The following is a 13,364-nucleotide window of genomic DNA, read 5'->3' on the forward strand; positions in this document are numbered from 1 at the left end:
CCAGGATGCGCACCAGCCACGCATCTGTCTGTTCTCTGCGCCCCCCCCCCCCCCGGTGCCAGAGCATGAAGCTCCGCCACTGGTGGTGGCACCAAAGGCACTCAGTAGCAATTGTGTCAATGGCTCTGTGCAGCCCACCATTTCAGTGTGACAAGAGTGCCAGCCAACTGCTTAGCATCTTCAGTCTTTCATAATGTATGAGAGTTCAAACTATCTAGAGGTGCTGGGATGTGTATTCTAGCCCCACCCCAACATTCCCAACTCCTTCCTCTTCTGCCATTTTTCATTCAGCATAAAGGTATGCAGGAAGATTCTAACTGGAACCCAGATTGTGCAGGGTTCCCAGTTGCAGAGAGTATTAGGATCACATTCAACTGAACACTTATAATTCCACTTTGAACCATTGCACAGAATATGTGAAGGTCAGCAAAGAGCTCAGTATACAGGGGATATTGGGGTAGGGCTTTAAACTTTAAACCCACGCAGATTCTTCCAAATGCCTGAAGAGCACTTTTCTCCACTAGGCACCAGAGCCTAATTTAGGAAGAGATGTAGTAACTGTATCCACATCCCTCATTTGTATAAAGGACAGTGACGGAACTCATGCATGCAAAATCATGGCTAGTAGAACAGGCTTCCATCAGCTGTGTTTGGTTACTTAGTAGTGAGGAAAACATTGCATGTGCTCTGAGATACGCCTTTCCCACCTGCCCCCAGACTCAAGCTACAACATAAAAAATGATTTTGGAAGCTACATATACACTAGAGACCTTTGACTACTGTGTTGTATGTGCTAATTTCAGACAATTATCATGCTTGCTTCAGTGTTTTTCATCCCAGAGAAGCAATCTTTATTTTCCCACATCTTTGATTTTAGCACATGCCCCTGGAAAAAAGAGACAAAATTTTCATTGAATTCTGAAACCCTTTTAGGTTTCATGCCTCAACGCTAATGTCCCCCATGAATAAATCAAAGCTTGTACCTGTACAAGTTGTCTTTTAATGCAGAGCAATGGCATACTCGTATACATTGGGTTGCACAAAAAAGGCATCTTCTGCCAGGTAAAAGACAAGTTACCACTATTGATAACAAACTGAAAAGTGTATCTTGATGAAGGAGCTGTACTTATCCTAAATTCAGTTTCCTGTCTGAAATACCTTGCATAAGGAGGGAAAGTTCCTCCCTTTGTTTTAACAGCTATTTTTATGTTCCCCCAGTTTGCAATATATTTTCTAAAATGCCTGCACTGGAAGTAGTGTCTGTAGCAACTGTGGTGTATCACTAATTCAGTAGTGTCCAAAACAAAATAAAAAAATTCCTTCCAGTAGCACCTTAAAGACCAACTGAGTTAGTTCTAGGTATGAGCTTTCGTGTGCATGCACACTTCTTCAGATGCATGCACACGAAAGCTCATACCTAGAACTAACTCAGTTGGTCTTTAAGGTGCTACTGGAAGGAATTTTTTTATTTTGTTTTGACCATGGCAGACCAACACGGCTACCTATCTGTAATCAGTAGTGTCCCTATAGATTAACTATAAACATGTTATTTCCTTTGCTTCTTTGCTTCAAAAGCAGTGAAGTCAACCTCTTTTCAGATACATGCAGTTGATCATCTGTCAGCAGTGGTATCTGAAAAGCTGCTTCCTGGATTTGATGGCAAGCAACTGCATATTGTGCAACACACAGTGGGAAGTTCTAAAGAACAAATTGGCAAAGGTAAACATTTGAGAAGCACTTAACTTTCCACTTTCATAGGAGAGGCCTGCTGCCTTGTTTTCTTGCAAGAACCAAGCTTTGCATTTGTAATGCATGCATTTGTTGAACTAGTTGTGCCTAAGGCACCAGGTCTGGCAAGCTAATGATTCCACTAGTTAGGTTGTGCCCAAGGCACCAGTGTCTCATTGTGCTAATGTACTGGTTTCACTAGTTAGGTTGGCCACAAATAATGTAACAAACAATTGTTACAACAAGTTCTGTATGTGGCTTGCTACTATTAGAGATACAAAACAGTAGTCTGAATTATAGAGAACTCTTAGCAATCTGCTTCTATGTATGTCTACTCAGATGTAAGTTCCATCAAATTCAATGGGGCTTACTCTCAGGACTGCAGCTTAATTTAAAATGGTAGAAATTTATAGCCATAGGGGGATGAATGTGGATCATTTGGTCATTGAGTGAATTAATCTGTAGAATTTATCCAGTATGTTAAAACTACCACCATAATTATTGGTGAGAGGAGAGAACATTGGATGAAGTCACTGAGCTGTATTTGTAGTTGCTATTCGGAGATGGAGTTTCCATATTCAGACAGAATATGACAATTCCAGATAAATATTGACAGTTGCTCAGATAAATATTGACAGCAGTTTAGTTCTCCACTAGTTGGATCCATTGGGTCTGACCTGTAGAAAAGCCTCATCTTTTAATATGTAACTGATGGAAGTAGTTGAGTACATATGTGAAATGAAGTGGAATCAGGCTGCTGAACATATGGCTAAAAATTATTCTTTATTCTAATGAGTTCAGTTGTTATTCTCAGTTTTTCAATTGAAATTCAGAAGACCTAAAGATAAAAGTATTATAGTGCTCATGTGGGGACACACAGGGAGAAATAACTTACATTGAATGTAGAATTTGAAGGACAATTTTTTTTTTCCTGTGGCAAAAGATAATGCAGTAATCAATACATGGCTTCTGTTTAGATCTTGTGAGGGAACACCAAATCTATACTAGTGATGAAAAAAGCAAACAGAAGAAACGGGGGGGGGGATTACTGTGTTCTTGCTGACACTAACAGAAAATGATACTGGCTTCTCCTCCATTTTGAGCTTATTCCAGTCAATAGCACTTAGCAATAAGGGATACTCCATTTTAAAATTTGCCATGAGGGTAGTGTTTTGCGCCTAGCAAGTGTTGGTGTATTTCTTTTCCCTCCCCTCTTCCAGTAAAGACTCTCCTCTCTGAAAGAGAGGGGAGTGGTTGTGGGCGGGAGCCCGAACACCGCTCCTAGCGTTGCCCCCTGCCTCCAGCTCACCTGGCTGGTGCTCACGCCCCCCCCCCCGGTGGCCATCCAACCAGGTGCCATGGGGGGGGGCGTGTCCAGCAGCCTTTATGCTGCAGTGCCAGCCTCTCCCCGGCCTCATTTCTCTTCGTCGTCCTGTGCGAGTCACCCACCCTCCACTCCCTTTGAGTTAGGGCTTAGGTCATTGGCCTTGCTATGGACTTTAGGTTGGTCGCCCCGGTTGCCCAGAGGGCCTGGTAGGAGTTTTTCCATTTGGCATTAGGCTTTTTGGTTTTTTCGCCTACCTCGTAGCAATCGTCACAACTTTTTGTGGTATTGGTGGGTAGGTTAGGCATTAGAATAATGTGTTGTGTGTCGAAGTGCTAGGTGTGGCCATCGCCTATGCCTTCAATTTCTAGGGGTATTCCGTTAAAGGAATCTGGCGGTCGTGTATTCCGTCCGAAGCCTGCTTGGCGGGAGGCCATGGCACGACCCTCGGTGACATCAGGGGTGAGCCTATAGTTGGATTAGCATCAACAGGTGATGAACCCCTGGTGAATAAACCCACTTGTTTTGCGATCCAATGCCTAAGCCAATACCTTTTCATTGCTGTAATCAATAAAGTTGTGGCCTTTTCTAGCCCATTAACCTTATATCACATGTCCCTGTGTCTTCATTTTACTTCGCGGTGGTTGGGTCCTCGAACCACAACTCAACATTATTCCAAATTGTTTCGTTTTCCTGTTTTCATTTCCACGTTTCCCTTATTTATCCCTCACTTTTTTCCCTCTTCCCATCTCCATTTTACATACTATGTTATTTATGTTATTGCTCAAGATGGCCATCCATGTAATGACCTGGTAAGAATAATAAATCAAGCAATGCTCTTTCCATTGACAAGATATCATAGCCCCTGTGGTTTTTAACAGCAATGTTTTTTAGGTGGAGACTGAACCAGATCTCACTGGCGCATTGATCCACATCTTGCTCGATAGCCACTTCCTTAGATGGTATTGTCTTCCATTTCCCAGCCACTGCTTCCTCTAGCTCACCTTTATTTCTGTAAAGGTTTATATTCAGCAGTATCAGGATTTGTGAGTGGCTTTTTGGTGTGTCAGGGGCTCAGGAGCAGAGACACAGGGGAGAGAGGAAACAGAGAGCAAAGGGGAAGAATCTGAGGGCAGCGTAGGGGAGTATGACAGTGGCCCAAGAGATTCCATGAGCTTCTCCAGCGATTCAGAAGATTCCCAGAGGGGGGCGCCGATGGCCAGGGCAAGGGGGGTCCCAGGGGGGACACACCAGAAGCAAGGGGCCAGCGGGGACTCCCAAAGCAGCAGCGGGAGATCAGAACCAGTTCCCCCACCAGAGCGGAGTGGGGGGGAAGAGTCCCATGTATCAGGGCCAGCGTCTCCTCCAGCAGGGGGAGAAGATGAGTCAGGGCTGGCCACGCCTCTATCGCAGAGTGAGGGAACGGAGGGGAGATCAGGTCCAGCTAGCCCCCCCCCGAAGGGGGAAGCAGTGACAGGAGCAGTGTAACGGTCGCCGGCTGGGCGCACGCGCCAAGTTCAAATGTACAGGCGCGCGGGACAGCAGAAAACCCGGATTGGGAACCAGGTCCTAAAGCCCGCCGGAGGCAGGGGGAAGACTCAGGGGACTCAGCGTCAGAAGAGTCTAGAAAGGGCAAGACCCCAGCGGACAGGCGGACCCAGAGGAGGAAAGAGCAAAGGAAGAGGTGGAGCAAGGCTAGAGTCTTAAACTGGTGTCTGGGGGGAGGAGATTCAGACAGAGCTTCAGCGGTCTAGAGTCTAAGACGTAGAGCTGCGCGCCGCGGCTTTGAAATCGAAACTGAACTTCAATAAAGACTTTTGTATATAACAAGAACTGGCGTTGGTCCTTTGTGAGCTGGGACCTCGGGCAGCTCTGACAGGTGGTAGCAAAGTGAGGCATTCTATCAATGTGAACCAGACAGCACTGGAAGCTCAGCAATAGTGTACAGTATTTTAGTCACTTGGAACCTTCCTGTGGTTGAACTAAGAACCATTCAGCATTTGTTTCATCACTCAGATGTTGAAGCTTTACCCATGGTTTCCTTTCAAATTTATTTTCACTATTAGTCCTGATAGCTTTCATCAGTTTGCCTTTCACTGAAAATTTTTCAAGAGTTTTATTTGTGTCTGGAGAATGAGTTTGCCCTTGGTTTGGGGGCTAAACTGTGATGAGTGCCGCCTTTATCTAATGCAGGTAGTTAGATAGTTCAGGAGCCCAACACTCCAGTCTGGAATCCTATACTGTCCCCGTTCTTCACCCTCACATTCCTATAGAATCCACAATTTCCCTGACCATCCAGTTTTAATAGAAAATTCCATGAGTGCATATTTAAAACACTTTTTCATCCCCATATCCAATGGTACCATAGTAGTGCATCTTAATTATTAATTTTATGCTTTAATTCAGCAATTTTTGAAGACAGCCTGCCACTTTACAGATGAGTTTTATTTTGTTATTTCTTTGAGGAGCTCTGCAGCAACTGTCATCTCCTTTTTTTGCATTTTTGATTGCCTTGGCCAACTTTTTATTGGCCTATGAGATTTATTTCACATCAGCTGAAACAGAGGTACCAACTGCCATACAGTTTGCTGTTAATTCATGTCCATTAGCTAGTTGTCCTATGTTCAACATACACTTCCTGAGGCTGCTTCTTTTATTAAGGAGGGGTGATAAAAGCCAGTGTTGTGGGCAGTTTTTCTGCTATGGGAGTAAACACTTATGCTTCCATCTTTCTTTGTGTGTGCACACCCCTTTTGCCTATCATGTAATGATTACAGTATTTTTAAAAATTAAAAAATGATGAATGTTATAGGACACTGATTCGTTACGGTATCTTCTTGCAAGAAGGGGAGAAAACAGCCTTAGAAATAGTTGGTGTACATAAATAAAGAATCAAGAGCAATAGGTAGACAAATGTAGAAATGTTCAGTAATTTATTCCATAGATTTCTTTTTCCACTAGATGATGCTTTGTATAGCCACTCTGTACCACTTCTGATATTCCAATATGACATTTTGCCAGCTAAAATGCAATTATAACACATTCAGAAACATGTTTGCTCAAAAATAAGTCCCACTGAGTTAAATGGGTCACCCCCAGTTAAGGTATGTACTGGATTGCAGCCTTAGAATATTATGTGCCACCTATATAACAGAAGTATTATACATTATCCAGGGTTTGATAGCACTCAAATTTCTAGTACAGTCATACCTTGGGTTGAATACGCTTCAGGTTGAGCGTTTTTGGGTTGTGCTCCGCGGCGACCCGGAAGTAACGGAATGCGTTACTTCTGGGTTTCGCCGCATGCACAGACGCTCAAAATGACGTCACACCCATGCGCGGAAGCGACAAATCGCGAGCCGCGCACACGCAGACGTGTTGCGTTCGCTTCAGGATGCGAACGGGGCTCCAGAACGGATCCCGTTCGCATCCAGAAGTACCACTGTATATATTTTCTTAGGCATTCTCCATGCTTTGAATTACGTATACTCATCTCAATCTAAATGTAGTGGTGTTAAGGGCAGCTAAATAAGTCTTAATAGAATGATCTCAAACTCTGCTAATGAGTGGTAAAACTTAAGGGAAATCAAGTTTCTTCCCGCAGCAATAAAACATATATTTTGCAATACCTTAGGGAAAGCAACTACCCATAATAGAAATGGCATGTACAAAAATTATTAGAGACTTGTCAAGAAGGAACAAAACATGGCTTGGATTTAATTAAGTAGTGCATATCCATTTTTTGATTCGTTATGCCATAGAAAATCAGGCACAGCATTTATAATGAATATATTCTTTTAGTAACAATTCTTTTTAAAACTTAGCAATCAGCAAAGACTTGTGTGACATACAAAAAACATTACATTTTCAGCAAATTCCTTTGGATAGTCCTATTTTCACCTCAATATTGTTTTTTTAAGAAATCTTATACAAGCTGCTGCAGTTATAAGATGCATTTCACCATATTTGCTATACATTTATTCTAGGTTCTACACAGTGACTTTTGTTTCAGAGGCAATGTACACAATATCGTTCAGAATTTGGTGCTGGTACTTATGGTTTGCAGATTCACAATACCACCCATATATATATATTAGTTACTGTATTTTGTCACCCCACGCTATAGATTCTCATGTGCTCACATACACAAAATATTGACTTGTGCATGCAGGGTGCCTCATTTTATTGAGGAACTTGATCTGGAACTACATTCTTCTACAGAAATGAGAAAAGGCATTTGCAGACTGAACTCTATGTGCTCACTGTGGGATTGGAGTATTTAGGACAATTTCTATTTAAAAGCAAGCCCCTTAGCGGTGACAGTAATTTTGGATTAAGCTAATTTTTGGTTTGTGTGAGGGTATTGTTAGCAGAATGGCAAAATGTATATGGGTGCTTCATTTAACCACACACTACTAATGTATAGTTTTCCTGGCCACACTTTATTACTGTAGCCAACTAAGAATAGCAATACATCAATCAAATCCAGACCATTCAGCTGATAAAGCACACAAAATTATGGTACTATAGATTAACAATCCAAAGCCTTAAATGATATGATTAAGGGTAGGGTCATATGGAAACAGCCTTTGTGAATTCCCTCGAGAGTACATGCCACAAGGTTTAGAGGTGGGATGTACTGGTCTTCCATGGAAGTATGTTATGTCAAACCATGCCAATACATGTGAAGCATATGCAGATGCAATAACCACAGGACAACAGCTTGATGAACTACTACTGTCGTTATGGGAATAGGGACTGCCATGTACAGATGTCAGTTTATGCCAATGAAGTATTTCCAGATGCATCTGGCGGCAGCCCTGCACATTTCAAAGGCAATTGTGTGGTCTCTTACTGTCTTATATGAGAACCAGCCCTACGAAGCAGAACTATTTTAATAGTATAACTAAGACCATGTGACCTAAGCATTTATGTATAGCATATATGGATCTAGATTAAGTAGCATAGGTTCTATTAAATCTAACTCCAGTTATCATATATGTGCCATAGTCATTTGTGTATATAAAAAAATATTGATCCTTTGTAGGATTATAAATACTCTTCTACATGTAGAAATATGCATTTTGATTCTGATTATCTTGCTGTACACTTTTCCTGTCTATTTTACAAAAGCTCTGTTTCACGAGTAATCCCGTTTCATGGCTTTATTGCTCCACGTTTTAAAGCAAAGTACTGCAAAAAGAAAGAATAGCAATAGATGACTCCAAATAAATGGGTCAATTTGATGAAGAAATTTCTAAATATTTAGCATTTGTTTTGGTATTCAATTTTGCCATTACCACACACAGTTTTTCTAGCCCTCCTTCATTGAATCCAGACCATCAGTAGTCCTCAGCCTATGAATATACACCACCGATGCAGTAACTTATATATTCCCTTCATCTAACATTTTGTTGACACCATCACAGAGTCTCTGAAGGTGAGACTTGTAAGATCCAAATGGATTGTACAAGGCAGCCAAAAATTCACAATCTGAGAAGTGATCAAACACGTGGTTGACTCGTCCATGAGATTTCGCAGTTAGGTGACGCTGAATGATTTCATGAAGCAGGTCTCTGCATTCATTCAAGAGTTTTGACAAAAACTTTCTGTCAAAGGTATAATCCACTTGATGGAAGCTCACCACAGTTTTGGCCAACTGGTGAACTTTCTTCTTGAATTTCTCCATAAGGATGATCTCTTCTTCATTAAACTGGTTATTCCGGTAGAGGATTGCTAACTTGATTACAGTCTTAATGAGATTTTTAATGATCTTCTCCGCTTCCTTTTTGCTTTGTGTGTATTGCCTTGTCACTCTGTAAAGTTCATCCAGCACATCACTGCTAGTGTCATCTATCAAAGCATTTGCTATGGATTTAGATGCCATTTTGCCAAGGATTTTCTTCTGGGCCTGGATGGCCAAACCTTTGGAATTGAAGACATCTGTTGCCACTGGAAGAAAAGGAGTAGATGTTAGTACCTTCAGACCATCTGATGCAATCCATTGAATGTGAAAGCATTTTAAAGCACTGTGTGAGGGGGAAATAACTAAAGTTTCCCACTACATATATTTCCTGTATTAAAATGCTGATTAATTTCCTTGTGTAACAATTAAAAGAACTAAAACCTTTATACTACTTAGGAGGGTATATTTTTTATATTTAAGTACTGGTGTTGGTATTACTATTTCAGTGAATGGTACGCTATATTGCTTACTTGAAATATAATCTCCTAAAGGAATCCTGAAACCAATATGGGAAGCTAATTACAGACCCTAAAAAAAATAAAAATCCCCCCAAAAAAGGATGGAGTACACCTGAAGAACACACAGAAAGATCATTTATTTCTAGGCAAAATACCCAGAATTTTCAAGACGCAAGGGTGGTAGCTACTGGGCAAAGCAGTTTATCATGAGATGAGAAGAGGCTGAGCAATGAAAGCTTCCCTTAAATTGGGCTGGGGGACTGATTGAGCAGAGGCTTATCTGTGCCAGAAGCTAGACTCTCCCTTCTGCCTACAAAACATGCTGGTGGGAGCCATTAGAAAGTCCTGAAATGGGATATTCTGAGGGCTGTGGAAGGCTGAGCCAATCCTGGATTAAGTATATCCTGAGCCGGTCTCACTGCTGTTACATGATGGCATCTGGCTGGCTGGTGCTCCAGCATGGAGCTGGTGTGGGCATAGCGCTGCCACCATTAGGCTCTATCATCCTGCCCTCTCCACTTCTACCACTATGAGCAGCAGGGCTGCGGATGTAGCAGTGGCCCTGTTGCTCCAAAAAGCAAAAAAGGTAGTTCGTGGGATCTTGGATTGCGCCTTGAATGTACATATTTGAACACTAAATGTACACTTTGGTTGGTATGAACAATTTGTTTGTTTTGAGTGGAATATAGGGTTGTGGTTCTTTGTCTTAACTGTCAGATTTCCATGCCTGTGCTGACATACCCCCCATAGGACACATGTGCAACGCCACAAAAAGCTGCACTGTATAAAGAAACACCTTGTCTGTCCTGAATCTAGTGCCAAACAATTCAGGATTTTTTTTGGGGGGGGGGGGATTCTTTCATTTCATCACATCACAACATTATTTTATAAACTTCTATTATGCTCCCTCAATTGGTTTTCCTAAATCCACAAAAGCTTTAGCCCATGTTTCCCAACACAGCAGCTGTGGGCACAATATCTGCAGAGACAAAACTAAAGTCCATCATGAGAGCCATCCTTATCTTGGAAAGATACACAAGTGGGCTAATTCAGACACACTACTCCACTGGAAGAAAGATAGAGCAATTCTGAGGAATATACTAAAGAAATAAGATCTGGCCCTCCAAAAGACAGTGTAGATCTTGCAACAACTAAGTGGAATACTGCTTTATTTGTTGTTTTTTTAAAATCCAGCTAATCACATGCATATGGATTAGCACAAAGCTTTACACATGTCTACTCCTAGACAATATTTGTTGAGAGAATAGCTAATGAACTTTGAATAAAGTCTTACTCCAAGAGTAAAATATGTACATCTGGAAGACTCCTACAGATCAAATCCTGGAACTTGGAATGTGTCCAAGATATCCTACTAGCGCTCATGACAAAGATTCTGCTATTAGACACAGTCCAAACAGTTTATTTTAACACTCAGATCATTTAAACGTGTCTTTTAATAGCCCAATTTTCACAGATGAAGCTACTCAGATGCCAGATGAACTATTGTGATCTATTTTAAGAGAAGCAACTGGGATCACATGATGGACAAACTTGTGTTTTAACCATGTGATGGAGGGAGAGTCAGTCGATTTAAGAAATAAATAGTGCACTTAATGGCTCACTTGTAGTCTCAATTGTAAGAATCAAAACTCAATTTTCTCATATTAAGTGACAGCAAATTTCTTTTCCTAACACACACATTCATACGCGCGCGCGCACACACACACACACACACACACACAGGCTTTCCTGTGACTGCAGTTACTTTATTTCATTTTTCTATCACCAGATCCTTTAACAGTTGCTCTAAAATGACTGACATTCCACTTTATAACTACCCTAGGAAACCTATTTAGAATTAAATAATTCTAAGAATAGCAAACTAGTGCTAGAAGTTTTAAAAATATGAATGAGATTATTACATATGGTTTTCTACAATTACTATTACTTCCATTGTCCAATACTTCCAATATCTGACACAAATCTAATATTTCATGTTTTCCATAACAATCCTATAAATGTTTTTCTAAACTGTTTCAGCCGGGGGTCTCACTAAGACAAGCTATGTCTTGAAGAAACATTGTGGCTGATTTAGTTTTCCTTGGGTGCTGCTGCTGCTGCACCACTGAGAGCAAAACCATGATTCAACTTAGAATGTCATCCTAGTTGGATTCATGGTGCTTCTTGCTCCAGACAAAAACAAAAGCTATAACCAAGGTTTGATCTTCGGTTTATAGCTCATGATTTGTCATGGAGGCAAACTATAAGACCAGGTGGGACAACATGCTAAGCCAAAGCATGCCTTGGCTTACAGCAGCAAAGCAGAAGGATGACCGGGGGAGAACCACAGCGGTTGTGATCTCCTTCCTGGGAATAAACTATGGTTTGGTTTAGTGTTTTATGTGAACCAGCTAAATATAATCACTTTCAGGATCAGATGCAGCATGAGCAGCAGGGAAGGGCCACTGTGCTCATGTCCTGCTTTTGTGGGCCAGGCTTCCCATAAGGATCTGCTTTGCTACTGTAGTGTAGATAACAGGATACTGCACTAGGCAGTGCTTTGGTGTGGTCCAGTGGGACTTACGTTCTTATGTTGGGGTCTCACAGTTTACATAGCCACAAGGAAAATGAACTGCTTTAAACTTAATTCATCGTTTGTTTTAACACAACCCCCGCCCCCATACTATAGTAAGACAGAGTGCACAGGGAATTTAAGAGGTTGCTATGGAAAAGTCAAATTCCATCTTAGAATGCTTAAATAAGCTTTGAGCCAGTTTACACACACACACCTGCTGTTTTGTTATTATTTGATTTGAATTCTATTTCTTCTAAACTGCTCTCATTTTGCTACATATAAATAAATATTAAACTCAACTCAACTAGACTGTTGAACTGCAGCTCATGTAATAACTTGCATGTATGACTGAGGCGGAAGTTTCATTACTTCAAGCAGAATCCTCTTCAGTGGAATATTGAAAACCAAGTGAGGCACATATATGTGTGAACCAGTCCATTTTTTGTTTTTTTTAAAGGGTCTGATTAAGTGGGCACATCTATATACACATTCTTCCTTCTAGACATCCACTACTGGCTCTGTGCTCTCAAATCCACACTCTCCCAAGTATGCTATTGGTCAGCAATCTGCAGGGCTTTTGCAGACACATTTCCCACAGCAACAAGCCTGCAAACTGGAGTCATGTTTGAAATGAAAGTTGTGCGAATAAGTTGTGTATCACTTGCTTAAAACAACAAAACTGCATAGAATACAAAAGAGGCAGCAGCATGCCACACTATAACTAATAATGTTGCCTGGATAGCTCCATTGGTTAGAACATGGTGCTGAAAATACTAAGGTAGCCAGTTTGATCCCTGTACGTATGGGACAGCTGCAGACAAACACAGCTTACTGCTTGACCAAAGATTTTAAACCAAATGAATGTGGGTGGACAGGGTGACAGTTGGCTATGGTATTTGTGGATTTGTTGCTGCAGGCTTTGCCTCAGCACAACCTCTATGCTAACATTCCAACTTTCTATCCATCAAGCCTAGATTTTGCATGCCAATGGCAGTTGACAGTTTTAAAACCGGTATGTATTAATATTTATTTACCAGCACTCTGTTTTTCTTTGCACAAGAGTCACAGGGACGTTGTCATTAATTTTTTAGTTGCTTTTCCTCACAAAAGTGATGCAAAGCGGCTTAAAAAAATAGTATAAACGTTAAAGTCTGTTATAATACACACACAACCAGTAAATGCCTAAAAAGCACATCTGTGCAGATGACAGGTCATACATATCCCACCACACTAAAAGAGGTAACAAATGTATGAAGCCCTTCAAATTAACTAAAAAGGAAAGCTTTTGCCTGGCGCCTAAGAAATAAAGATGGCACCAGGGAGAGCATTCCACAAGTGGGGAGCCAACACTGAAAAGGTCTGTTCTCATGTGGCCATCCTTCTGCCCTCCTGAGGAAGGGACCCAAAGAAAACACCTCAAACCACAATTTAAGGATCTGGGTTCGTTCACATGGGAAGAGGCAGTCCTTGAGATACTGGGGTCCTGAGCAACTTAAGGCATTTCAGGTCAAAACTGGCACTTTAAATTGAGGC

The 13,364-nt window shown here is 41.3% G+C and overlaps 1 protein-coding gene and 1 long non-coding RNA gene across 4 annotated transcripts in view; one reads left to right on the forward strand and one right to left on the reverse strand.

The window, feature by feature from the left end:
* The first annotated feature begins 3,719 nt into the window (after positions 1-3,719).
* On the forward strand, positions 3,720-7,146 carry LOC309352245. The gene is made up of 2 exons (XR_014161188.1): positions 3,720-4,113; positions 4,932-7,146. It is a non-coding gene; the product is annotated as an uncharacterized lncRNA (long non-coding RNA).
* TNFAIP8 (TNF alpha induced protein 8) overlaps positions 5,969-13,364 on the reverse strand; it is a 44,818-nt gene continuing 37,422 nt past the window's right edge. For all 3 annotated transcript variants that reach the window (XM_081880605.1, XM_081880606.1, XM_081880604.1), the window contains exon 2: positions 5,969-9,004. In XM_081880605.1, the coding sequence (XP_081736731.1) occupies positions 8,439-9,004 (566 nt within the window). In that variant the 3' untranslated portion in view covers positions 5,969-8,438. The remainder of the gene's footprint in view (positions 9,005-13,364) is intronic.

Source organism: Podarcis erhardii (assembly GCF_964252035.2).
Source record: "Podarcis erhardii genome assembly, chromosome: 11".
Classification (NCBI taxonomy): Eukaryota; Metazoa; Chordata; class Lepidosauria; order Squamata; family Lacertidae; genus Podarcis; species Podarcis erhardii.